Source organism: Urocitellus parryii, chromosome 7 (assembly GCF_045843805.1).
Source record: "Urocitellus parryii isolate mUroPar1 chromosome 7, mUroPar1.hap1, whole genome shotgun sequence".
Classification (NCBI taxonomy): domain Eukaryota; kingdom Metazoa; phylum Chordata; class Mammalia; order Rodentia; family Sciuridae; genus Urocitellus; species Urocitellus parryii.
In genome coordinates, this window is record NC_135537.1 from 3,465,078 (window position 1) to 3,491,978 (window position 26,901).

General features: G+C 52.1%; 1 protein-coding gene across 5 annotated transcripts in view; it reads left to right on the plus strand.

Annotated features, from left to right (window-relative positions):
* The window catches only part of Trappc9 (trafficking protein particle complex subunit 9), a 503,680-nt gene that overhangs the window by 48,970 nt on the left and 427,809 nt on the right, over positions 1 to 26,901 (plus strand). For all 5 annotated transcript variants that reach the window (XM_077800373.1, XM_077800372.1, XM_077800369.1 and 2 more), the window contains 2 exons: positions 6,618 to 6,834; positions 14,821 to 14,964. In XM_077800373.1, the coding sequence (XP_077656499.1) occupies positions 6,618 to 6,834; positions 14,821 to 14,964 (361 nt within the window). The remainder of the gene's footprint in view (positions 1 to 6,617; positions 6,835 to 14,820; positions 14,965 to 26,901) is intronic.

The window sequence follows — 26,901 nt, forward strand, 5'->3', positions numbered from 1 at the left end:
TAGATTCTCTTCTCTTCTTGCTTCCTACCTTCTTAATTTTGTTTGCCCATTCAAAGCTCTATTCTAGTTGTGGTCTTACTTTTAAAACATTTTTATGCAGATTTAATTCTAATATTGAATCTTTTATAAAACAAACAATATCTGGGGACAAATGATTTATCTTAGCATTTTTCTGTGTTTGTTTCATATTAAATATACAGTGACTTGTGACTGATATTAATTTTCTGAGGGAAGGATTGAAGTTAGCCAAATAACAGAATTGGACCTTTGTGCACTTGTCCATTTGCAGAAACACTCATGCAACAGTCATGAACTTTCTGAAACACCTTCACAAGAGCCAGGGCACCAGGCAATGGGAACAACTGCACTTGAGTGTAACATAGAACTAAGAAAAGGTGCATTGACGAGGGAAGGAAGGGTGGTCCACACCCTGGGGTCACCCTTCTTCTGGGCCTGGGTAGGCCCCGTGGAGCGGGGCACTCTCTGCACGGGGAGGTAGACTGAAGCAAGCCTGGGACTTTACCTTAGATCCAGACCCAGCCTGCCTGGTAAAACCCAGATGCTAGCTTGGCACCTGCAAACTGAGCAATTTTTTTTTTTTAAATTAAAAATATTATTTGTTAGTAGTCAAAGAAAAGAAAATCTCTAAATAATACATCAGTGTGGAAAATATCTAATGGTTTCTGTTTTGGGCAATATGGTGATCCCAAAACTCTCAGCACAAGTTCCATAAAAACACTGATTAAGAAATAATTTTTTTTTCCTCTTTCAAAATGCATAGCTAATTCTTAAGAAAGAAAGGGGAAGTCCTCAGAGGCCAAAAACAGCCCAAAAGCAAGAATTCTGAAAGTGAGTCCCAGAAGCCAGAGAGTGACCATTCCAGCTTGTGTGGGAGGAATGGGGCCTGAACTTGGAGTTGAATGGCAGACCCATATTTAAAGTTGATCCCCAAAGGATGCATGTTTAATGAAAGAATCCACTCCCCAGAGCAAGACAACAAGGAAACTCTTTATCCTGTTGAAGGGGAGACATCTCAGTGGGAATTAGTTTAGAGTGGTCCTGGCACGAGCTCAAGTGCAGACTGGCAGGGTATGGAAGGGGAGGTGGGCTCTGGATGAGCAGCCAGCCTGAGCGGCCACAGGAGCCCCACACCCTTCCCACTGCTCCCCCGGGCTTCACTTGAAGCTCTTGAAGGGAGCCTTGGTTACGACTCCTCTGCCGACTGGGGGTGTGCCAGGAGTCAGGACTCACCCTGTCTGGAGAGGCAGGTCTGCTGTGCTCCGTGCTCCGTGCCAGCAGGAACAGTGGCTGCCCAGAGGCAGGCAGGACGTTCTAGCTGTGTGCATTCCCATTCAGTCGGCCAGTTTCAGGCTCCATGAGTTGTCATGGGAGGGAATAGATTTTATGGAGGATGGACTTAAAGAGACTTAGGCCAATATGGAAAGAGAGTGTGGAGAAAATCTGTGACCACCTTTGTGCAGCTGAGTTCACATACACTTGCTTATCAAGCTCAGATGTGAAAGGAGGCCTTGCTTGAAGGCAGAGAAGTTGGTTTTTCAGGTTGTTCAGAAATGAATCAAAGGGAGCTGAGGCAACGGAGAGCTGGGCTTCCATCTTGCCCTGGCTGCTGGTGGGTGGTGCACTTACCATGAGTACTGACTGGAATTCCATCCCTCTTCAACACTTGCTGAGGCATTGAGTATAGGTACCTGGTAGGTCCCTGCCCGAGAGCCTGGAGCACGGTGTCCCTGGCCATCTGTCTTGCTAGTGATCCCTTGTAGAGTGATCCCTTATGGGCTTGTCCATGTCCTCTACTGCCTCGGGACTGTCAAAGGGCCAGCTCTGATGTAACTTTTTTCCCCTTCGTTCTTCCCTTTGAATGATTAAAATGGAAGTGGATCCCATTGCCTTAGGCAGATGCTTCTTAAAGATAGTTCCTTGGTACAGGCTTTGCTCCCCAGCTTGGGAGGCAGGAAGGGAAGTGCCATTCCTACCAACTGTTTTCCACAGCCGCATGGGAATTTTGTGTATACATTTCTCTCTGTACGATTCTGACTGGAAGTAATCATGGAGAGAAACAGAATGTGTTTTCCGTCCTGGGGAACACATGGCCTTCACCGTCATCCCTCATGCTTTTGTCCACAGTCAGCACTTGGTGCTGTCCCCAGCCTGTCCCAGAGCCTCCACCACCTCCTTGCTCTTCAGATCTCTGCAATTCCTGTGCTTCTGAGGCTGCTGGGAATGAGGCATTTACTCGAGGGTCGCAGCTCTTGATTAATTTGGTCACAGCCTGGTTTAGCCAACAGTGATGTTTCCCATTTCCTGAACACCCGCTGAGGGTTTTAGGCCTTTCCTAAATGTACACGTTATTTCATTTGGTCTTTTTAACAATCAAAATCACACTTGATTCTTGATCACTCCATTTTGCCAGCACGCCGAGTGGCCGAGACGGGATGGGGCTCAGGGACTTCTGCATCCGTCACGTCCCCTCTATCACCCTGCCAGAGAACCAGTGTGCTAGTCCTGTGGCCTGAGTTCTCCCCGTGTCACCGCCTCCTTACTGTTGGCACAGACTTTGCAGCTGGAGTGGAATGGCGGATGAAGACGGGACTCCGGCAGCCCATTGTGGGGACAGGCCTCGAGCCCTTCTGTTGGAACTGCGTCTCAACGTCGGGGCACTGAACTCAGGCGTTCTGCCTGCATGGCCATTGAAAAATTAGAACAAAGATGTGCTCATGAGAGCTCCCTAGGAGAGCAACAGGTTGGAAATGAATTTGGGGGTTTGATTGCATTTAAAAATTTCCTGAGAAAGCAGCATGGAGATTCCTTAGAAAGCTTGGAGTGCAACCACAATTTGACCCAGGTATCCTACTCCTGGGCATAAACCCAAAGGACTTAAAATCAATATATATACTACAGGGATGTAGCCATATCAAGGTTTATTGCAACTTAATTCACAATAGCCAATGTATGGAACCGTCCTAGGTATCCTTCAACGGATGGATACATAAAGAAAATGTAGTATATAGACACAATGGAATATTACTCAGCTATAAAGAAGAATGAAATTATGGTATATGCCAGTAAATGGATGGAACTGGAGACTATCATGCTAAGTGAAATAAGCCAATCCTGAGAAACCAAAGGTTGAATGTTCTCTCTGATATCTGGAGGCTAACCCTTAACAAGGGAGGATAGGGAAGGGAAGTGTTGAAGTTCATTGGATTAAAGAGGAAGGAAGGGAAGATGGGAATAGGAAAGACAGTGGAATGAATCGGACATAACTTTCCTATGCTCAGTATGAACACACTGGTGCAACTCCAGATTATGTTCAACAACAAGAATGAGACCAAAATTGTAATGTGTGTATAATATGTCAAAATGCACCTTCCTGTCATGTATATGTAAAATCAACAGATAAACAAAACTTCCTGAGGCTCTTGGTCTGGTGTTTGCCTGGGGCCATTTCAGGTTCCCCCGGAGCTGTGTGCTGATTCTTGCGTGTCCACCGTGCAGAGCCTTGTCCCGAGGCTCCCAGGGCTCTACTAGGAGAAGCTTTATGTTTGATCTGCGCCTGGTGCTGGAAAACCATCATGCCCAAGATTTCCTACTAAGGATCTCTTCAAGGGCTTGATGTGATTTCAGTTCCATTTGTGATATGGTGTTCTTTCATCATTGGCTGCCCCATCGCATTCTGATGGAGAGGAGAAGAACAGAAGTGTGCATTACCAGTCAGAGTTCGCTTGAGTGGCTTCGTGGAAGAACCCGTGCGGCTCCGGTGGGTGGGGGCCAGGGCTCAGACCCTGTCTGAGCCGCTACCTTGTGTTCATGGGTCTCCGTGAGGCCACAGCTGAGATCACCCCCACCATCCTTGTCCTAGTGGGCATGCCCTGGTGCAGATAAAGCTCTAGGAGTGTCCAGGATTGTGCTGGAGCGTTTAGTGCTCATCTCTCCTTAGGGGCCTCCTTGATCCTCTGTCATGGCTCCGTCACAGGCTCCTTCCACAGCTGTGCTCCACATTCACAGGAAGCAGAATTGCAGGCCTGAGCATCAAGCTCCTAGAAGGAAACAGTATCTTTGTGACCTTGGGCAAAGGTTTCTTAGACAAGGACACAGGAAGCAATAACCATCTGAGAAACAACTGATAACTGGAGCTACATCGTAGTGAATGTCTGCTTATCAAGAGAGTCCCTGAAGACAATAAATTGGCAATAAATATTTGTGAAACACGTATGACTGAGGACCTACATTCAGAGCATATAGAGAACCGCTCCACTCAGGAACAGGACAAATGATCTAATTTTTAAGAGCTGTCAGGAAATTTGAAGAAGCACTTCACAAAGGAAGACATACAAGTGGCCAGTAATCATATGGAAAGATGTTCAGCATTGTAGTTATCAGGGAAATGCGAATTAAAGCCAGTTGGAATGGCTAAAATTAGAAAGACTGATAACGTCAACTGTTGGTGAGCACCTGCAGCACCCGTGGCACGTGGGTGGGCACCACAGCGTGAGCATGAAGCGATGCTGGGGTCTTCTGGTGCTGGGGGTCGGGGACTCAACCTGCACGTGGATGGTGTGGGGCAGAGCAGTGACGTCATGCAGTGTGCCTGGTTGTGAGAATTTATGGAAAGCAGCAGCGGCTTGCAGGGTGGGGGCTTGAGGACGGGTTTCTGGAAGAGGGTGACGTGGGGTGAGAGTCTTTGAAGGAGAGCTGGGTACAGACGGTGGTGGGGTGGGCGGGGGGGGGGGCCTGAGGCTGTGCGCCCAGAGCCTCTCTGCCTGGTGAAGTCGTATGGACCCCTGGCAGGAGTGGTGCCCGACCTTCCCACCATCCTTCTGACAGTCTGCTTCATCACAGGTGCAGTGGTGTTTCTGTTCCTTCACTTGCTGGTCTGTGGTCTTCTTCCCCACCGATCCTCAGTGGGTCCAGCCTGTCACTCCCTGGAGGCCCCAGAGGAGGGGTCTTTGCTCACTCTGTCCCTATCCATCCTCATGTCTGGCACAGTGCGGGCATTCACTAAGGACATGCTGCCTGAGGACGGAAACATGAGTAGAAGTGGTTCTCATTGGCTGTGGGTAGGCAGGAGCTGGAGCTGCAGGGCAGGTTGGGTCTGCCTGGGAGTCAGTGTGCACATGGGGCCTCCAGGCTGCACTTTGTGGTTCTGAAGATTCCTTTTGAAATGGGAGTTGTCTTGGTCCTTCCAGGCTGCTACAGCAGAATACCAGAGACTGAGCAGCTTATAAACAATAAATTTATTTCTCCTAGTTCTGTAGACTGGAGGTCCAAGACCCAGTCTGTTGAGGCCCTTGCTTGACCTGTAGGTGCTGTGTCCTGGTGTGGTAGGCATGGGGAGGGGTCTCTCAGGAATCTCTTTCACAAGTGCACTTGTCCTGTTTGTGAGGCCTTGGCTCTCCTCTTGTGACCTAGTCACCCCCCAGAGGCCTTCCATCCCAATCACGGCATCTAGGTTTCAGCACAGTCAGTCTTTAGCAGGGTGTTGTCTCTGAGCCGGGGTTAGACATACTAGTCTGGCAGGTGTGTGTGGGTGGATTAAGGAAAGTGAGGAGGTGGGAGGCAGGCCCTGGAAGAGAGGTAAGAGCACTCAGGCTCAGGAGAGAGTGGACAGGAAGGATTAAGGGTGTAAGTTGACTGGGTGTTCAGGTGTGGCAGATTTATTGTCAAGGTTGGGGCCAGAGAGAGCCAGCTCCTCAGGTGAGCTTCCGTGTGTGGCTGGGGGCCTCCACCTGCCTTCTTGTCCCAGGGCAGCTGTGTTGCAGCCAAGTGAAGGCCTGCAGTGAGCAGGACCTGACCACTGGGAGGTCTTGTCTCTGGTCCTCCTTGGCTGTGTGACTTTGCACAGGTTATTGATGCTTCCTTGAACTCCAGTGCCCTTGTCCACAGGCTGGAGTACCGCACTCATGGGTTGCTGTATTGATTAAAGGAGGTATGCTAAATATGCTGGTACACAGTAGGTGCTTAGCAGCAGAAGTCAATATTACTCCATGTCGAAGTTGTTGGGAGAATCCTCTTAACATTTCATGTGAAAGAAACTTGGTGTAGGCTGTGGAGTTTCAAGTCTGAATAACAATTCATTTTCTAGTAAATGGCTCTATATATTCGTGCCATTTTCTTGTCTTTATTTATCTGTCTATTTGTTTTGTGGTATGGAGAGGGCACCTGGGGCCTTTCGCATGCTTGATGAGCACCCCACCGCTGAGCCACTCCCTACCTCTGGCGTTCCAACAAGCACGCGTCTGATGACAGGCCTTGCCCAGTCCTACAGGCCTGCTGCTCCTCTTCTTTATCGTCGTCGTCGTCTTCTTTTAATGAAGGAGGTTTTATATCATGTTGGCAAACACCTCTGTGCCAGAGTCTGGGCCTCCTCAGTAGAAGGTGAGGAGGCAGTTGGAGCCATGGTCTGGCGGAGGGCTCTGCAGTGTCCACTGTGGTCCTCAGAACTTCTCCCAGTGCTGCTGTGTCCCACTGCCGGGCCCAGCCCTCCCTCTCCTTGATGGCTCTCCAGGTCCTTGTTTTGTAAAAGTCTTTTCATGTGCATTTCCTTTTTCATTTACAAGTGTATTTGAAAAGCTTTTTGTGTTCTTCTTGTGCTTCAGCTTTCTGAAGAAGAGAAAATCCAGCGCTACAGCATCCTCTCCGAGCTCTACGAGCTGATCGGCTTCCACCGCAAGTCCGCCTTCTTCAAGCGTGTGGCGGCCATGCAGTGCGTGGCCCCGAGCATTGCGGAGCCCGGCTGGAGGGCCTGCTACAAGCTCCTCCTGGAGACGCTGCCTGGCTACAGTCTGTCACTGGACCCAAAGGACTTTAGCAAAGGTACCAACATCTTGGGGCTGGGAAGGCAACATGGCTTTATTTCTGTTAACCCTTGCTCTGCAGGGCCTCTGGATGGCCTGCCAGTGGCTCCTCAGGGCTGCTTCCACTGTCAGAACAGCGTAACCCCATCTGTGGCCACAGGACTATCCTTTGCTCCCTAGAGCACCACTGAGACACCTGGTTCCCTGCAGAGCAGGGTCTGGAACCTGGGCTAGCAGGTCGGTGCTCACAGTGCAGAAACACGCCTCCAGATGGGGCTCTCACTGCAGGGCAGGTCTCTCCCTGGGCCCCACTCGGTGCCTCCCCCAGCAAGCCCAGCTCCTCCCACACTTGAAGGGGAGTGCTTGTCTTTCCCGGTGGCTCTCTTCCTTTGCTTCAGTGGCAGGCTGGGGACATGTGGAGAGGGGCCTGGCCTGTGTTTTTGGGAGTTCTACCCGACTCTTGAGAAGACCCGACTCATCTTGCCCTCTTGGCAGGCCGGGTGGGCTCTTGCCTAGTGTTGTTTCTGCTTGACCCCATTGGTAAAGGAGAGAGGAAGGAGTCCGGGAGTGAGGCCCTGGGTCTGGCTGCCCACAGGGGTTGGGGACAGAGGCCAGTTAGGAAGAGGGAGTGTGTGATGAAGGTTGGGAGCTAGGTTTAGACGGGGCAGGGTGAGGAATTTCGGATTGAAATAAGGTCTCCCCTTGTCCTTGTGGCCAGTGTACTTCACAGGAAGCAGAGCTGGGACCAGACCTGCAGGCAGCGTGAACTGAAGCAATGACATGGCCCTCAGGGGAGCATGTCATTTGTGTTCTCATTGGTCAGGTTTGTGCTGTTGGCACCAGCCCAGTTCCTAGCATTCTGGGGACTGAGGGCCAGGGCACCCCATTCCTGAGTTCCTGCCTCTTTATAGCCACTCTGGCAGCCTTGTTGTAAGAGCTTTCTACTTTCCAGAGGGAGAAACAAATGGATGATAATTCAGTGAACAGACTTGCCTCTGGTGGGCCTGTCCGGCCGGAAACTTGGAGTGTTTGTAGGCCTGCCTTCCATGCTGTCCTGTGTCCAGTCAGCACATTCATTGGCCCGAGAGGGCCCCCAGCAGGAGAGGTGCACTGCCAACAATAGCATGTGGCCCTGGAATGTGACCTAATGTCTCAGAGTGCTCGATTCTATACGAACAGAATAGTACTGCTCATGTGTCCACTAACCAGCACCTACCATTCTTTCTTTTTTTTTGCAAATATTTTTTTAAACATTTTTTTAGTTGTAGATGGACACAATATCTTTATTTATTTTTATGTGGTGCTGAGGATCCAGGGCCTCACACATGCACGGCGGGTGCCCTACCGCTGAGCCCCAGCCCCAGCCCCCGCCCCCATTCTTTCTTTTTAAAAAATAGATCACTTAAGAATTCATTTTTTTCATATTCTTCCCATCATTACACTTTCCTCCCTATGGTTTTATGTTATTTAAAAAAATCTTTTAGGAGCTGGGGATATTGCTCAGTTGGTAGAGTGCTTACCTCGCACGCACAGTGCTCTGAGTTCAATCCCCAGCACCACAAAAAAAGAAAAAAAAATTAGAATAGTTTTAGGTTCATAGCAAAACTGAGCATACAGTATAGAGTCCCCAGTCCCCGCCCCGCAGGGGCCCAGCCTCCCCACTGCCAGCGTCACCCACCAGGTGGAGCATTTGCTACAGCCCACTGTCCCTAGTCTACTTCAGGACTCACTCTGGGTGCCGTGTGTTATGTGGGCTTGGACAAATGTGCAGTGACCCATGTCCACCGTCACAGAACGCAGAGAGCCTCCCTGCCCCGAAGGCCTTGCTGTCCCTTCTTCCTCAGGCCCCTGGACACCGTACCCTTTGCTCCAGCCTCCGTAGTTGTGCCTTTCCCAGAAGGTCGCACAGTTGCACTTGAGTAGTGCGAGGGCTTCTCGGATTATCTCCCTTCACTTGGTAATATGCATTTAGGTGTCTTTCATGTCTTTTTCATGGATTGTTAACTCGTTTCTTTGTAGCCTTGGAGATACCACAGTTATTTATATAGTAGCCTAAAGAATCTTGGTTCAAGTCTTGATTTCTTTCAAGCCTTGGGAATTCTGAATAAAGCATCCATAGTATTCACGTGTAAGTTTCGTGGGGACGTAAGTTCTCAATTCCTTTGGGTAGATGTCGGGGAGCACTGTTGCTACTTCGTGTGGGGAATGTATGTTTAGTTTGGCAGGAAACTCTCTTCCTCGGTGGCTGTGCTATTCTGCTTTCCTGCCATGCCATGGAGGAGCATTCCTGTTGCTCCACATCCTGTCCAGTGATGTCAGTTCTTGGGAGTTTGGCCATTCTAACAAGTGCTGAGTGGTACCTTGTTGCTGTTTTAATTTATAGTTCTTTGAGGACATATGATGTTGAAATTTTTTTATGTGCTTATTTGCCACCTGAGTATCTTCCTTAGTGAAATGTCAGTTCAGATCGTTTACCCATTTTAAAATCAGGCTGTTCTGTTGAGTTTTAGGAGTGTGCTGTATGATTTGAACAACAGTTCTTTATTGGACGTCTTTTGCAAATATTTTCTGTCAGTCTGTATCTTGCCCTCTCATTTTCTTGGTAGTGTCATTCATGGAGCACACAGAAGTCTTCAGTTTTAATGACATCTAGTGTACTGATTCTTTCCTTGATGGTGCCTTTGGTGAGTGTGTGAAGTCATTGCTATACTAAGGGTCACCTCCACTTCTGTGTTAACGTCTGGGGTTTGCAGTTGAACCTTACGTGTTCCCGGGTACTTGTGCAGAGTCCAAGGTCTGTGTCCAGACTTGTGGCCAAGTTTCTGGATGTCCAGTTGTGGCAGACCATCTGTCAGGAGGGACTGTCTCAGCTGCGTGTTGCCTTTAGCCTTTGTCAGAGACCAGCCTATTGTACTCTGTGACTCTAGTTCCAGGTTCTCTGTTTTGTTCTGTGGATCTTTTTGTCTGTTCTCACTCCAAAACTACACTGGTACTGGTACTGGTCTTGAAGTCAGGGATATTTTTATTTTTTAAAAAAACTGCCCTTATTGGACATTACAGAAATGATCGTTCACAAAGGTGATTATATTTTTATGGCACTTTCCTGGTGTTTTCAGTGAGGCCCCAGGGCAGCTGCCATGCTGGGCAGAATTGTTGCCAGTGGTCATGACCCGAACAGAGCACTGGGCAGCAGTGCTGGGACCTGTCTGGCTCAGGGCCAGTGAGCCTGTTGCCCCAGGAACCTAGCTGGGCCTCTGGGCCCCTGGCCACTTCGACAGCTGTGGCCTCTTAGTGGGCAGTTTCAGCTGCTCAAGGAGTGGAACCTGTGAGTCCATGTGATGTAAGAGGGGATGGTGGCTTGCAAGGGGGAAGTGCTGTCCCTAAGGCTGGGACACTGGCACCCTGCTGTGCGGCTGTGGCCAAGTCACCAGATGTCCTGAATGTTTGAAATGGGGATGCTGATTGAGTTGCAGGGGATATGGGATTGGGTCGTCAGAGCCTACAGGGAGCAGCTCAGGACCAGCCAAGTGCTCTTCCAGAGCTAGCAAGTCCAGTGTGAGGGGACAAAGGAAAAAGCAGCAAGTCGGGACCTTCTTGCTGGTGTCCACACAACAGAAGTAGGTTTCGCAGGCGGGGCCCCTCCCTGGTTTTTTGTGGTATTGATTGGATTTAAGGGCAGAAATCACTGGACAAGCCCTGGAAACTTGTAGGATTTGCGTACAAAAGAGTTACAGGTGAAAGAGAAGATTGGATTCTGCCAGGCTTTTTTTTCAACTCTCCTTAGAGTTGAAACTCGTTTTTGCTGTATTCCTAAGAAGTTTGATGGGACTGGGGCAGTGTTTGGGAAGAGGGAAGAGAAGACTTTAGGGCAGTCGCACTATCACTTTAGAGGGAAACAGGGAAGTATATTTTGTTTATTTTCTTGATACCAGGGATTGAACCCAGGGATGCTTAATCATTGAGCCACATCCTCTGCTATTGCTAGGGACTTGCTGAGTTGCTTTGGGCCTTACTGAGTTGCTGAGGCTGTCCTCAACTTGTGATCCTCCTGCCTCAGCCTCCCGTGCTCCTGGGATTATGGGTGTGTCCCACTGTGCCTGGCAGGGAAGTGTATTTTAAGAGGTTTCTATGTGTGCTGTGAATGGAATCCCCGTTTGGCATGCTTCTGAGACACTTTAGGAAAGACTGAAGTTGCTCTCTGTTACTTTTTTTTTTTTTTTTTTGGGTATTCTTTGACTGTAACCCCAGGCTAGCTTCAGGGGGAAGCTAGCCACCTGGGCTTTATGAAAGTTGCTCAGAAGTTGTCTTAATTTTTTTCTTTCTCTATTGAGACCAGTGTCTATCATGTCTAAAGATGTATTAGTGTCTTCTAGTGGCTCTTCTTTCTTTCAGGGGTCTCCGCGCTGCACTGCTGTCTGACTCTATCATCCTTTGGGTCAGCCGAGTGCCGTTTCTTGAGAGAGGTCCCGTGTGGCCCCTTCTGCCTCAGGGACTCCTTTCATTTCTCTCGAGGAACGCTGTTGGGCTTCTTCAGAGCACTCTCGTGGCTTTACATGTCTGAAGACACATGTGGGGTGGTTGCTCCACACCCCTACACTCAGCCCTGGCTGTGGGCGATGCCTCCTCTCGTGGAGCGCAGCCCCGGAGCAGCCCCCAGCCTCTGTGGCTCTCACCGAGGGCAGTGTTCTTGCTCTTCATTGGGAGGTCCTTTTAAAAATAAGACAAACAAGCATGCTTCCAGGTGACTCAGAACATTTTACTTGGACTTGTTTCAGGAGGGGGACATTTGCCATCATCACTGAAAAGATGATGGAAGAGATCAGGGAGGAGGGTGAGGGAATGAGATCAAATAAAGCAAAATGGTAAATGTCAGCTGGCTGTACTTTTAATTAAAAATAAAACCACTTTAAACTCCGTCTCCAGGAGTGCCCTGGAGACCCACCAGTGCCTGCGCCTGTGAGCACAGGCGGCCTGCTGGCATTCCCAGGTCCCGTAGCACCGCCTGTCTCTCTAGACGAGTGCCCCAGGGCTGCGGCATGGGTGCCAGCCCTGCCTCCCGTCTCCAGCGTCCCTGTCCTGAAGGTTGGGTTAGTGCCCCTTGCTCAGCCTGTTCCTGGGGGTGAGATTGGACTGGGCCAGGCATTTTTCCAAAAGAGGCTGCTACAGCAAGTGGATTTGCTAAGTGGCAGTCATTGACGTGTCTAATAAGCCCCCAAATTGGTGAACTTTTTTTTATCACTGAGTCATATGCTTCAAATCTGTCTTAAGAAAAAAAAATTCTGTGTTTTGTCAGAGGAGCACTTCAAGTCACAGAGAAATCATAGCCTGTACTGTCTGCCCCTGAGAAAGTTCACACTCCCGCTTACTTATAATCACCTGTGGGAGAACTGCATTATTATCTGTTTTTAAAAAGATCAGCAAAGTGATATTTGCCCAGTTTCTTTGTGAGAAAATCTTCTTGGTGTTGAAATTGGGTGGAATTGGGTCTTTTTCAGGCATGGCTAGGTGAGTCACGACATTGATTGCCTAATTCTTTTTAAAATTTTAACTTTCGGTGTGAGAGGGTCCCAGCTTTGACAGAGGGGGCACTACAGGACGTGCCCACTCCCTTCCTTCTGCTCTCTGTGCCACCGTCTTACCGAAGAGGCTTCTCGAAGACATCTGTGCACGGGTTGTGCTCTAGGCAAGTGTTGAGTCAGGTCCTTGGAGTTCAGTGTGGGCCTCGTCATGGGACACTGCGGACATTCCCAGCTCAGACAGCAGCACCGTGGCCACCACAGCTTCACGTTGTTATCAAGATTTAGCATTTGGCCTGTGTGTGTCCTAACTTCTCCTTTATTTACTTTCTTTTGGAGTATTTCTAGTAAATCCCGGAAATCATCCCGGTCCACCTCAGACCCTGGAGTGTGCAGGCCTTCTTGCCTCAGGTTTCCATCTTGACCCCACGCTTGCTGAGTGCCATCCGGGCCTGGGCCTCCTGTGGGCCTCCAGGATCTGTGCCTGAGGAAGGCCCTCAGGGGACACAAAACGTGGCCCGCAGCTCAGCTGCGTTGGGCTGAACTTGTGCTCTGTGCTGTTAGGTGGTCAGCCGTGTGGGGCAGGATGTAGGAGACAGGCCGGGAGGTGCCGTGGGCAGAGGAACCCTTTGGGAGGCGTCTAAAACACGGCAGGTGAACCACTGGAGGTCAGGGGATGAGAAGGAGCCTCCTCCCATGGTCGCGTTGGCCCGTAGGTAGCACCAAAGGAGCGCCTGATCTGTGGAAGCTCTGCTCTGGGATAGTGTGGTGACAAACTGTGACCCGGGCAGGTCTTACCCAGTGAGCACCTTGAGGGAGACACGGTGGTGCAGGGTTCGTTCTTGGCACAGCGTGGCCGCGTTGGTGTCCATCCTGGCACAGCCGAGTCAGGTGTGTGCGGTCACACTGCGTTCCTGGCATCATGACGTCACTAGCATTTGTCAGCAAGTGTTTATTAGGGACTCACGAGGAGCTGCTGGGGCTCTTGAGGTGACTCACTGCCTTTGTCGACGACTGCGGTGCCCGCTGTGCGGCTTCCTGTTGCCACCTTCTATGGAAGCCTCATCTCAGATGTCCCCTCCTTGCCACCCGCCCCAGCTAAGGTCACACACTTACCTGCTGCCGTCCTTCCTTGTGGCCACATGGCATCCCCCAGCGTGCTCCCTTCCGGGTCCTGCGTCCCCTCCCACCATCTTCCCAGGCCTGCCTTGTCTTAGGCTTTTGGTGAGCACCTGTTAACTGACCTGCTGTCACGGGCTGCTGCAGGCTTTCAGGGGATGTCGTTGGCTTGTCTGAGCCTGAATGCCCCGAGTTTAGGTCAGTGGGAGCAGTGAATTGCCACCCGCCTGGCTGATCGTCAGAGTTAGGGTGAACACAGAGGTGAGAACACAGACTTCCTGGTCCCCCTCCAGATGTGTCGAGATCAGCATCTTCTCGTGCAGAGGGTGTGTTGCAGTCTGAATTTCAGTCCCTATAAGTGGCTCTGCCCACCTGCTGCAAGGGGACCGCTGCAGTGGAGGCCACGGAGGCTACCATCGAGCATCTAGTGGGGAACGGGAGCCTCGAGGCAGGGATGCTTTTGAATCAGACCTTTCTGTGACTGAAATTATTTTCCAATCCCTGAGCCCTGGACGCAGTGCAGACTCTTGTCACCTTATCTTCTCCATGCAGTGTTTTTAGATCCATTCATTTTTTTGTGTGTGGGGGAGGGTACCAGGGATTGAACTCAGGGGGACTTGACCACAGAGCCACATCCCCAGCCCTATTTTGTATTTTATTTAGACATAGGGTCTCACTGAGTTATTAAGCACCTTGCCATTGCTGAGGCTGGCTTTGAACTCGCAATCCTCCTGCCTCAGCCTCCCTGCCTCAGCCGCTGGGATTACAGATGTGTGCCACTGCGCCTGGCCGCACGGTGTTTTTAGGTGGAGAATAGTTAGGTTAGCAAAGGGAAGTGGAGTAAATGACTCTCAGATTTTGGGCTTGAGGCGGTGCACCACTGGCCCTGCACCCAAATCTCCAGCCTAGCGTTTGAAGCATGCTGAGCCAAGTTGGACAGGAGCAGCCATAAAAGCCCCTTGATATGGCCTCTTTGTCCAGTTTCTCCACTTTCCTGTATTTTTCTTACGCTTCAGAGAAATACTATGTTTTTAATTTAATATTCTTGGTTGGTAAGGAAGGCCAATCAAAATATCAGTTTTTTTTTGAGAAAATATATGTCTGTAACTCAATGGCATTGAAAAGTCTTTTCTTCTAAGCTTATCAGAATCATCTCAGATAGTTTTGAAATTGTGTCTTTGCGTGGAGAGAAAGGAAGACGTTCTCATGTATGGAAAGTGGGTCACTTTAGAGTCTGTCTCCAGGATCAGTGGCCACGGGGGAGTATGTTCTGTGGCCCTTTGACTTTGAAAGCTGAGGCTTTGCCATAGATTGCCAGGTGTCATGGGACATTGCACGTTTCCTTGATGACACTTGTGTCCTTGCTGCAGGTACACACAGAGGCTGGGCTGCTGTCCAGATGCGTCTGCTTCACGAGCTGGTCTATGCCTCCCGGAGAATGGGGAACCCTGCGCTGTCCGTGAGACACCTGTGCTTCCTCCTGCAGACCATGCTGGACTTCCTGTCGGACCAGGGTGAGCCATTGGACTTTGTCTTTCCCAGGCAGCAGGAGGTGTCTGGGTTGGGGTGTGGTGCTCGTGGGCGGGTTGTCCCCCTCCCGCCCAGGCCCCCAGGCCCTGTGCCTGGCTCTCGCCCCCTCCCGCTCTGCACTCTGCCTTGTGTCAGGCACGGGTGCCGAGGTGTGGTGCTTGTGGAGGGAAGGGCTCAGCTCCCGAGGACACTGGCCTCACTGAAGGGAGGTGGGACAGCCAGAGGCCCAGCCCTTTGTCCTCTGGCACTGCTTCTTCCAGGGCACCTGGCCAGGGTCGCCTGTGCTGCTGTAATGGGCCCAGTGACATCTTTGCCCGCACTCCACAGTGGGCCTCCTCTGCTCCCTCTGCCCACACTGTTCCTGGGGTCACCTGGGCTTTGGGTTTCAGTGGTGATCTGTTTATTCCGCAGCTTGGAGCATATCTCCCTGGTGTTGTGCTTGAAGGTCAGCGTCAGAAGGGGACCCAGCGGCTCCCCTGTCAGGCTGCCTTTGCCACTCTGGCTGTGTCAGTGTAGGGTGCTGGCTGGGTGCTCAGGGACGTGTCTTCTGCGGTGAGGCCATGTGTGGGGAGCTTATTAGGAAGGACTCCTGGGATCAACACCCTCTGAAGTGGAGAGGAAGGGAGACTGGTCTTGCTGGGGTGGCGTGCACCGCTGACCCAGGCCTCTTGCTCCCTTGCTGGCCAGCTGTTGGTGGCAGGTAGGTGTCATCCTCTTCAGCAGCCAGGGCGCGGCCCCAGCTGACCCCTGGACCTCTGCGGCGAGATCTGAGAGGATCTGGGTCTTCGTGTTCTTCCCAGGCACTGGTGCATGTGGCTCCCAGGGGGGCTGTGACCCGGGGAGGCCGGCTTCTGGAGGGGCAGTGCTCTTCCTCTGGGGCACCTCCTCCCTCGCCCTGAGTGATGACTGAGCAGCACCGCTGTCTGCTGTAGTGCCGTGTGGTCACTGCTGCTGTCGGGAGCCTGAGAGGCCTGAATGCCCCCTTCTGCAACCCACATCCAGGGGTCTGCCAAGCTCTGTGCGCCTTTGTCTTCCCACTGTCCCATCGCTTTCTCTTGAGTGTCCCTGTCCTGGAATCGAAGCAGCCCTCTCCAGCCCCAGGGTCCTCAGGGAGTGTGTCTCCCAGGGAAGTTGTGAGGCCTGGATGTGCCCATGCCCGCAGAGCTCAGGAGCAGGGCCCACTCTGGGCACTGTATGGCGTTGCCCTCAGAACGGGTGTGCAGAAGACCATGTGCCGGTGCCCCGCACAGAGGGAGAGGCTCTGGCCTCCGCGGCCTCGCCTTCTTGCAGTGGGAGGGGAGGTTCGGTCGAGGCTCTGAACTCAGAAGAGGGTCGCGAGTCCTGCCTCCAGGCTGAAATGGCCAGGCTCACCAGTCTGTGTCCCTGCAGGTCCTGAAACGCCATCTCTGGGCAGCACTGCGTCCTCCTCCTGCCGTCCCCCTCACTTGTAGAGCCCTTGTCCCCGTCTCTGCTGGAACTCGGGCCTCATTTAAAGATGGCCGTCTGTGTGCAGTGACTTCCGTGGCCATTTCTACCCAGAATGACTTCTTGTCCTCCAACCCCTGTCCCTGTCTGTCTTTAATGTTCTGTTCTTAGGGTGCACACCACTTGGCCACTGCCTCCCTCGTGGTGTGAGCTAGCTGCTGTTTTCTATTTAGGACTTTTGGTGACCTGGAGGAGTCACTGCTGGGACAGTAGTCTCCTGGACAACAGCCCAGCTTCTGTGCCTGGCCGGTTCCCATTTCCCTTGGCGTTGCATTTGACATTGGAGTCACCACTTGGCCTCCCTACCCTGGTGTGTCTAGCCTCTGAGTAGCAAGGCCACCGAGGAAGCTGCCGATGGGAACACCTCGCTCTTGAGTCTTTGTGGCGTCCTCCCGTCTCCCCTGAGGCTGCAGCTGCTGGGGGGCAGGGGTGGCTCCCTCCTTGCTTCGTTGCCTCTTTGCCCTCCCTGCTCCCCTGGTTTCATGACCCGACCTGAGATCTGCAATCCCGAAGAGGTAGCACAGCCTCTGTGTCCTCCCTGACCTGAGGCCCTGCCTCTCTTCCTCGGCCATGGCTCTGCTCTCCCTGGTCCTGTCCCCATGTCACATTTAGACGTGTGCAGTCTCACGTACCCCTCGTTCTTCCTGAGTGACACCCCCTGCCTTCCCTGCCGCACCATGGGCTTTTCTCCTCAGCAGCACGAACCTTCCTTCCTTGTGGGGGCCTTTACCTCTGGCTCCTTCACGCTGCACCCTGTCTGCAGGCGGAAGGGCCTGTCCCCGTTCTCTCGCTCACACGTGGCTCAGGCTGTACACACTGCCTGGCGCCTGTGTCTGTTCCAGAAGCACCTGTTTCTGTGTATATTGCATTTCTCAAGGGTTGGGGTCTGCAGTCAGAGGACCTCAGTAGCATGTGGTGATTTTAAGTGGCTGAGTGTGGAGTGGGGTCCGACAGTAGAGTGAGGCGCTCCTCGTTGCTGCATCAGGTGTGACTTGACCTTCTCCACTCCAGACACAAGGCACTGTGTCCTGGCTTAGTCAGCAGCCCGCCTCCATGCCATGGCTTACCTGAACATGGGAGGCCCCAGGAAAGCAGAGGAAGCACGTACACTGGGTCACTCTCTGGCTTCCCTCCATCGAGGCAGCCACCACTGTCACCTGTGCCCGTGAGCAGAAGTGTGTGATTGCAGAGACTCAGAGAAAACCTCCTCCCCAAATGAGGTGAGAATCCTGCTGAGCCTCAGAATTTGGTGACTTCCTCCTCCTTTTTTCTTATCCCGTTTACATTTTAAGATTTGTTTCCCTCTAAACCTATCCTGTCACCTTCCAAAAAGGGTGATGTGTGTGGGCAATGGGACATCTTGTGGCAGGTCATGTTGAAGGCTTTTTGGACTATACATGTAAAATATTTAAACATAAAATAAGGTTGAAATAGCATGTCTGTAGAGGCCTATGGTCTCAAGAAGGCCAGTTGAAATACAGGGAGACTCAAGGTCAGGACCTGGGCAGGCTCTGTCTCCCTCAGGTGGGCAGTGTTGCACTTGTGGCCAGAGTCCTGGGGTCCCCACACTGCATGCTGTGATCCCTTTTGGTTGTATCTCTCAGTGGAGTCCTTTTTTTTCCCCCCTTTTTCTTCCTATCCCTCTCTTGCTTTGAGATCTACTAGAAGTGCTGGAGGATAAAATTGAATCCTGAGTTCAAATCATGTAGAGTTTTTCTTTTCCTTGTTTCCTAGAGTTAGTGTGGGGAGACTCTAAATCTGCATTTGGACCTGAATGGAGCCCTTGAGGTTCAGTTGGAGTCACATCAGGCATCTCTGGGAAGGGGCAATCGCCAGGCCAGCAGTGTCCTTCTTTCTGGGGTTTGGTTTTGGTGGATGGCTGACTCCCAGGGAGGATGTGGAGAATGCAGTGGTGGTCTGCGCTTGGCCTGTGCTCTTGCGGGCTGCTCTCCCTGGGTGTGGGAAGGTGATATGTGATGGGTGGGGTCTTGGCTGTGCGTTTCTAGGTGACAGAAGGATTTATTTGCCCATATAATGCTGATAGCATTGCAGTGGTTGCCAGAGGTCTTACTAATTAGAGGTTTAAAGCTACGTTGTTTAGGAAGAGAAGAATCTAGGTATTTGATATTGTTTGACAAACTGCTGTTTGCTGAGAGGCTGAGAGTGATGTCATTGGTTAATGGGAGTTTTCTGAGGAAGGACGGGAGGAGGGCTGGGAGGGCCTCTCCACCTCTCACCTTTGATCAGTGGACACTCAGGTCAATAACTGCAGCCTTCCTGGATCTCCGTTTTCTCATTTGGACAAGCGGGATGTGGAAACTTCTGTGCAGTGCTGTTATTTTTAATGATGGGATTTTGATTTGTTTTAATGGCAGGTCTTTTGCCCTTTTCCCTGAAGAGCTCAGGCACCCCTGGCAGGCTGGGTAATTAACATTTCTCAACATGCCTGCATGGAGATGGAGCTGGAATGGAAGAGCAGCAGAAAGGAAAGACAAAGGTGTGCCCCCATTGGCTGCTGGCAGTGGGGCAGCCACTGGGGACTCCTTGCCTGTCCCTCCCTGTGTGTGCCTCTGAGGTGAGCAGAGAGTGGGCTTCCAGACTGGCAGGAGGCACCTCTTCACCCGACAAGGCTCTGAGCTCCCGGGACTTTGGTCTTTTTTGCAAGGTAGAAGTTTAGACTTGAGGACTTGTGGGGTTTTCCCTGGAAGCGCAGCTGTCTTAGATTTCACTGGTATGGGCCATTTTGGTGTGGGTGCAGAGCTGCCACGGCATGTGGTAGTGGATTTATGGAGCTGTCATCCCTTGGACCTCGTGGGCTGTGCCTGCAATCCTGGCATGCACGAGAGGCAGGGGTCTCTTGAAAGGCTTCTCCCTTTGTGGAGGGTTGAGGGTGACTTAGAGCCACCCCCTCCAGCCTTGCCTGCGCCCCTTGCGCTTCTCCCTGCCTTGGCTGGGCCGAGTTCCCGACAGTGCTGCAGGCGCAACAGCACCCTGGACAGCCTGCTGGCACACTGCCCTGACTGCCCTCGCACTGTCCCAGGAGCGTTCCTTTGTGGCAGCAGCACTCTCCTCTGGTGGCCGCCTGTGTGCTGCTGACGGGGCCCCACCACCTCTGTGGAAGGTTCAGAGAATTCTCTGTGGGGATGGACTTCTCGTGCCTCCGTGGTGGGGAGAGCTGTGTTCCTGCTCTTTGGTGTGGTCGCAATTCCACGTGCCTGCTTGGGCTGCCCTTATGGGGACACGGAGGACGTCTGTTGGCTTGTTTTGTGGGGACTCTGGGAAGTGAAACCCTCTCTCAGCCCCAGGTTTATGTCTGCCTGCAGCGTTATGTGAAGGGTAGAGGTGACACCCTTTAGGTGCTTGCTGATGTCTTGAGACGATGAGGTTCTCCCTGGGTCTTGGACGTGGCTCCTCAGTCACAATATGGTGGTTCTTTTGACTGAGGTACCACAAAAGGACCCCAAGAGAAAGGGAACAGCAGGGTGATCCCTGAGGGTGAGTAGATATACATACTGTTTGTCCAGCATGTGCCGACTTACGATTTGAATTGCTGGGCTGGCCTTAACAATGACATGCCGAGGGGCTGGAGATATGGCTCAGCGGTAGCGCGCTCGCCTGGCATGCGTGCGGCCCAGGTTCGATCCTCAGCACCACATACAAACAAAGATGTTGTGTCTGCCGATAACTAAAAAATAAAATATTAAAATTTAAAAAAAAAAAAAAAAACAATGACATGCCGAGTGGGAGGTGACAGAAAGGAGGGTCGAGGGAAGGACAGGGCAGTGCATGGGAAGTTGTCCCTAGACAGTGAGCAGTGGTCAGGCAGCTGCAGATTTGGCATGTGCCATTTCTGCTCCCCAGGTCTGCGGTGTGGGGACCGAGGCCTGCTGCCTTGCCACGGAACCCGCGGCTCAGACGCAGTGCTGGGTGTTGTTCAGCTGCAGGGGCTCAGAAGCCTGCTCTGGTCCTGAACCATTCACTTGGTTTCCTTTGGGAACTCGAGGCCCGGGGAACATGGAGCTTTGCTGGTGCCTGATGGAGCCTCCACAGCCCCGGGAGCAGTGTTGCAGCCCTGAGCCAGTGGAAGGCCGAAGAGCTTACTCAAGTGGCTTTCTCAGAATAGTAAACACATTCACTGAGAAACAGTTCCCAAGCTAACGGGGAGCCCATCCACTTAGCATACACTGGGGACGCCTGGGTTTGTACCTCCACCTTCACCTCCACCTCCACAAGCCAAGTACTGATGCTTGCCGTGACACATCCTGCCGAATGAAAGAAGCCAGGCACGCCACCTGCCATTGCCATGCATGTGCCGGGTGGGGTGGCCCTTGGTCAGCAGCCAGCAGAGGCAGCGGCTCTCCCTGCAGGCCACTCTGCCTCTCATTTCTCATGCTCAAGGGCATGATCCACAAGTTGAGGAGGCCCCAGCCCTGGCAATGAGTCTTCCCCATGCTGTCTCTCTGCACTTGGGATGTGTTACTGAGGCCTGGGCGCCTGCCCTCCGGAAGCCTTGTTCTGTGGCCATCATTTTGTTCTAGTGAGGGCGCCTTTCTCTAGCAGGGGCTGCTTCTCCATCAGCCCCAGAGTTTCCTTTACACTGGGAGATTGTATCCCGCCCTTGTGTAGGACCTTCCCTCACTTCCCCTGGCTCCTGTGATGAACTGAGGCTCCTTGCTGTGGCCTGCAGGCTGCAAGTTGCTGCTCCTGTTCCCTGGATCCTCTGATGTTTGAGGCTGAATGACATCCCTGGAGCCAGTGTGGCTGGCCCCTTGCAGGGAGCTTCCTCCCAGTGCCTGACTCTGGCCTGCCCTTTCCCCTGCTGCTCCCTGCCTGCCTCCCCCTGAGGGTGCGAGCAGTCTCCCCTGCCATGTTGGCTTTCCCTGGGCAGCCTGCCTGGGGCATGCCCAGTGCAGGGTGGCAGGGAACAGGGACCTGCCCTTGGATATTGACCCTAGCACTCCGTGACTGTGACGGCTGCCAGGTGATGAACATTTAGGAGGTTAAACGTCAGCACCTCATGTGGGCTGGTGGTACTGGTCTCAGCCATAGAGCACAGACGTGTATGCCCAGAGTGCAGAAGCAGAGCCCCCTGTAGCCCTTTGCAAAGCAGGCAGTTTGCTGCTTCAGAAAAAATCATTTTCTGAGCCAAATTCAGTGGCTCTGTTTCCACTCTTGGTGGCATGTGCTACCCAGGGCTCAGTAGCTGCCACCTGTCCCACCAAGGCTGCCAGTACAGGGTACACCCACGTATGGTGACCGTGCCACCATCTTGAGAGGGGAGTTCTGCGAAGGATCACTGGTCAGACTGAGCTTCTCAGGTGGAGCTCACTTTCTCTCATCAGGTGTCAGTGACCCATCTCCATTGCAGTAACCGAGCAGGAGTATGGCTTTGTCACTGCAGAGGTGGCTTTGGTTGTCTGTGTCCCTAGGAGTGGATGCAGCTGGTCACCCTCTTCATGCTTTCTTTACCTCCTTGTGTCACCCCCTGAGTGTTCTATACAGGCCTGTACCTTAAGGGACACTGCTGGAATGGAAGTTTGGGACTCAAGTGGCCTGTTAGTGCATGGCCTGGAGGGTGGCAGCCAAGTAGGAAGCAGGCTGGGCACAGCACTCTCCTGCTGTCCCCTTCTCCCCAGCTGCACTGGACCATTCCCAAACCACCAGGGTGCTCTGGATGGTCCTAGCAGAGAGTGAGGAGTCCTGACCCCATCAAGAGTGTTGAATTTGGTCTTCGTCTGTTCAACAGGCTCCATCGCAGGGTCCTTGTCCTCTGGAGCTGACCCTCTCCTAGGAGGAGGGTCTGTATAGGCCTGTACCGCCTCATGCCACACTGGTCCCAAGCGTCCCCTGAAGTCCACCTCTGCAGAGTGCCCCGGGGTCCTCACCTTTTAGATCCACTGGTCGGCAGAGCCGTGTCTGATGTCCTTCTGTCCCAGGCCCCTCTCAGGCTCCCCTGGCTTCCTCTACCCTCCATACACCATGGCCACCACTTTCCAGAGCAGGGGTCACCTCCTGTCCTCCCGCTCTCTTCCCTTCCCAGCACAGCCTCCCTCCTTTCCTTCTTCCTGGCCACCTGCTGAGTCCTCTTCCACTGACTTCTGTGTGTGGGCCACTGGCCTTGGGGCTTGGTTCCTGATCTTTTTGTCACTTGCTCCCTTTTGGTCCCAGACCTTTAAATGCCATATTAAAACACACTTGGGGCTGGGGCTGGGGCTTGGCAGTAGAGCGCTTGCCTAGCAAGGCCCTGGGTTTGATCCTCAGCACCACATAAAAATAAATAAATGAAATAAAGGTATTGTGTCCAACTGCAAACTAAAAAAGATAAATATTAAAACAAAAACAAAAACAAAAGTACGCTTGCCTCTGTGCACTTGCAGACCCATGTCCCTGTCCCTTCAGTGGTTTTAAACGTCCACCAGTTCGTATTTGAAGAAATAAACAATTTCTAATCAGTCTCTGATGCACAGGGACTCTATTTAGGGAAAAAGAGGCAGTACCAGCTTGACTATGGTGACCAGGCTGTATCAGGGTTCAGGTGGAGGTGTATGACCGTCGCTCGGTGTGGGGAGGCTGTGCTCCAGATGCAAGACAAATGAGGATTGGTAGCCGAAGGCCAGAGTGAGGGGTCAGCAGATGAGGGAACTCTGGCTAAGCTGGCCTGGCGGGAATAACAAGGCTGGGAGGTATGGCCAAGGTGAGTTCACAGCATTCTTTTTTTGGGGGGGGGGTACTGGGGATTGAACTCAGGGGCACTTGTTCACTAGGCCACATCCCCAGCCCTAGTTTGTGTTTCATTTAGAGACAGGGTCTCACTGAGTTGCTTAGTGCCTCACTTTTGCTGAGGTTGGCTTTGAACTTGGGATCCTCCTGCTCAGCCTCCAGAGCTGGGATGACAGTTGTGCACCACTGCGCCCAGCGAGCTCACAGCATTCTTGCTGAAACTGGGTGAGGCACACCGAGGGGAGGGCCCAAGGGTGAGGCCCACAGGAGCCTGTCCAGAGTGTGGTCGGGGAGTCTTCCTCCGCGCGTAGCAAGTACATCTGCACAAGTGCGTGCCACTGTGGGGCTGGCTGCGTGGCTCTCGGCAGTGCTTGTTGGGTGTCTGCTGCGGGGTCCGCAGGCTGAAGGTGGGCAGGAGTCTGGGCCCCAGGAGGCTGAGCAGGACCCTGCAGGGATGGCTGGGCCATGTTCCCAGTACCTCTGACCTCCCTGATGGTGGTCCTGGGGCGGGCTGGCCAGGAGTGGCACTGAAGCAGAAGAGCTGGAAGGGGCTGGAGGAGAGGGGCCATGGGTGACGTGCTGGTGACCTCCACAGAGATGCCCAGCCCCCTCTGCCTCCAGAGCACAGGCTGGCTGGCTCAGCTCCACAGGGAGGTCCCCAGCCACGTGCCCACAGTGCTGTCGGTTTTAATTTCTGGTGTGAATCTCAACCAGAGATTTTCAGGAGGTGGGAGGTAGATCACCATTGATAAAAAGCATTTTTTTTTCCCCTTGTCTCTACCAAATTTGATATTTTACTTGTTAGCATCCGGTACGACTTTTTGGTTTCTTGGCAAGTCCATACTAACAGCTTTGGAAGGGTTTGGCTGGAGTAGTAGGAAAGATGATTTCCCCCACTTCCCCGGGTGGCGTCAGAGCATTGATCTGACATCACATGATGCTTCCTGAGTGACCATGAACTGTGCTGTGAAGAGAAGAAAACGTGAAGTCCACTGTTCCTTTTGAAACCTTCGTTTCTGTTTGAAGTAGCTAGTTGTGTAGTGTGTGAATTCTGGTAGACCCTCTGGACTTGGAAGGGTGTGTCGGGGTTCTGGGTGTGCGGGGTTCTGCGTGCCTTTCAGACACAGGTGCACAGACAGGGGAAACTCTCTTGTGTCCTTTCCATGTCTCTAAGTCCAGTGCTGTGCTGCTTCCCAGCAGGTCAGGAGGCGATCTTGGCCAATCCTGACTGTGCCAACAGGCTGTGGGAGGGCACGGGTGCTGTAGGCCAGAGCCTGCGGGAGCAGGGTGCAGCAGTGCCCGTGCCCTTGGTGCTCATGGGCCGAGTACACGGTCTGTAGAACACAGTGTGCTGACGCCGCATTGGACGTCTGTGCTGGGGAGGAGGGTCCAGGCAGGCAGTGCCAGAGCCTTGCTGGAGCTGAAGAGTGAGGCCTGGTCCCACAGGAAGGGCAGGGGCAGGGACGAGGGAGGCTTGTGGCATGGAGGGTCCGACCACCTTCCTCTTCTCAGGAAGGGGAGGAGGAACTCTGGACAGAGGATGAGAGGTCCAGGATGAGTGGAGAGCTGGCTTGGGTGGCTTTGGACTGGGGAACAGTTGTGCTGCCTCTGCCTCATCCCTGAATTGCCTGACGAGAAACCGCAGGGGCGTAGGTGTGTTAGTGCCCTGGGAGGACACAGGAGGATGCCAGATGGACAGTTATTGCCATCCTGCCTTTTATCTGCAGTTACAAAGTATCCCTCCCTCCCTTCCCTCCTTTCTCCCTTCTTTCCTCATTTCTTCCTCCCTTTCTCTCTTTCTTTTTTTTTCCAGGGATTGAACTCCAGGGTGCTTAATCTCCAAGCCACATCCTCAGCCCTATTTTATTATTTATTTATTGGCACTAGATCACTGAGGCCCATCCCCAGCCCTATTTTATATTTTATTTAGAGACAGGGTCTCACTGAGTTGCTTAGTGCCTCGCTTTTGCTGAGGCTGGCTTTGAACTCGCGTTCTTTCTGCCTTAGCCTCCCGGGCTGCTGGAATTACAGGCATGTGCCACCGTGCCTTGGCTTTTTATTTTATTTTATTTTTGAGACAGGGTCTCACTGAGGAATCTTTTAGAATTTAAGGAAATTGTAAAGTAAATTAAAATTAGAATGCAAATTTCTTTTCCTAGGTTTTGGTATTGGTTAGGGTAAAAAATGCCATAATAACTGGAAGTTTTCTGTACTATGGACTGTCAGATGAAAAATGTGGGGTGTGCTGAAGGCCCTCTGTGCTGCTCTTCATTCCCACCACGAGGCCAACACACACCTCCTGTTTGGGTGTTGGCACACTTGGTTCTGAAGCACACAAAGCTGTACCAGGACTCCTGCCACAGATGAAGAGTGCATGTTTTTTTTTTTTTTAATATTTATTTTTTAGGTGTAGGTGGACACAACATAATGCCGTTATTTTTATGTGGTGTTGAGGATCAAACCCTGGTCCCGCCCGTGCTAGGCGAGCGCTCTACCACTGAGCCACAATCTCAGCCCAGTTTTTTTTCTTTTTAAAAATCACTAAGGCAACAACCCTTTTTTTCCCTTCCGGTTTTCTGTTTCCAATGTTTTTTCCCCTTGTAGTTCCCCCCTGGATTGTGTATATGGCTTCTTCGGGAATTTTAATTCGCTATATTTCATTTTTTCACCTGGATGGGGGAGAAGGCAAGATCTGCATGTGAACTGTTTTGTTACAGATTCCCTCTGAGAGTTGTTCAGTAAAGGGGTGTAACTTGTTTCTATTGCAGTTTATATGATTTCTTTTCTTTGCTCAGAAATAGGCAGAAGCAGTTGAATAAAACCCAGCAAAAAGAAGGGGGGTTTTGGACTTCCTGTTAGTTGTGTGTCGAGGAGATAAGTGCTGTGTAGTGCAACATAATAGGTACCTTCTAATAAAACGTGTTGTTGCTGGAGAAATCATGCAAGTGTAAAATAGCGGGTGAAGAAAAGCCATCAGTATGGCAAAGTCCCAAGTGTACGTGTGGATTTACTAGTTATGGGAAAACACTAATTTGTGGAGTTGTGTTTGGGTGGGCCAAATGTGAGCGTCCAGGTGGTGTCAGAAGGGCCTTCTGCAGCCTTGCCAGAGTCTGGCCTTGGTGATGGGGTGGCTCCCGTGGCATGCTTTTAGTGGGCCAGCACAGTCCTGCTGCTGTGCTGACTGGCCCATGTCTCTGTGCCAAGTGCCACCACCCCATGGCTCAGGCCCTGCCATTCTGGTCTGGAACAAAAGTGACCTCCTTGCCTCTCAAACCCTCCTTGTCTTGCCTGCTCTCCTCTGGGGTGGCCCAGTGATCTCTAAAGCGGGTATTTACCTGTAGCTTTTTAGTGTACAAATAGCATCAAAGCTTCCCTTTGTCCACAGAAATAAAGTTCAGGCACCGTAGCATGTTGTGCAGTGTGCCCAGTCTGCTGCCGTCCACTCCAGTGCCTGCTTGTAGGGCTCCTGTGTGTTTCTGTGCACAGGTGGGCAGCCCCCCCCCCCCCCCCCCCGCCCGCCACCCTCACCATCTCCCCTGGACACTGTCAGGAATCACATCACTCCCTTCTTGGTGGAGCGTTTCCCCACAGTGTGCTCCAGTGTTGGTTGCAGGGCTTGTGAATTGCTGGCTTCCATAACCGTGAGCTGCTGTGTGATACCTGGGCAGGTCTTGGTTGTTCTAAACACAAGCCCAGCACAGAATCCAGCTCAGAGG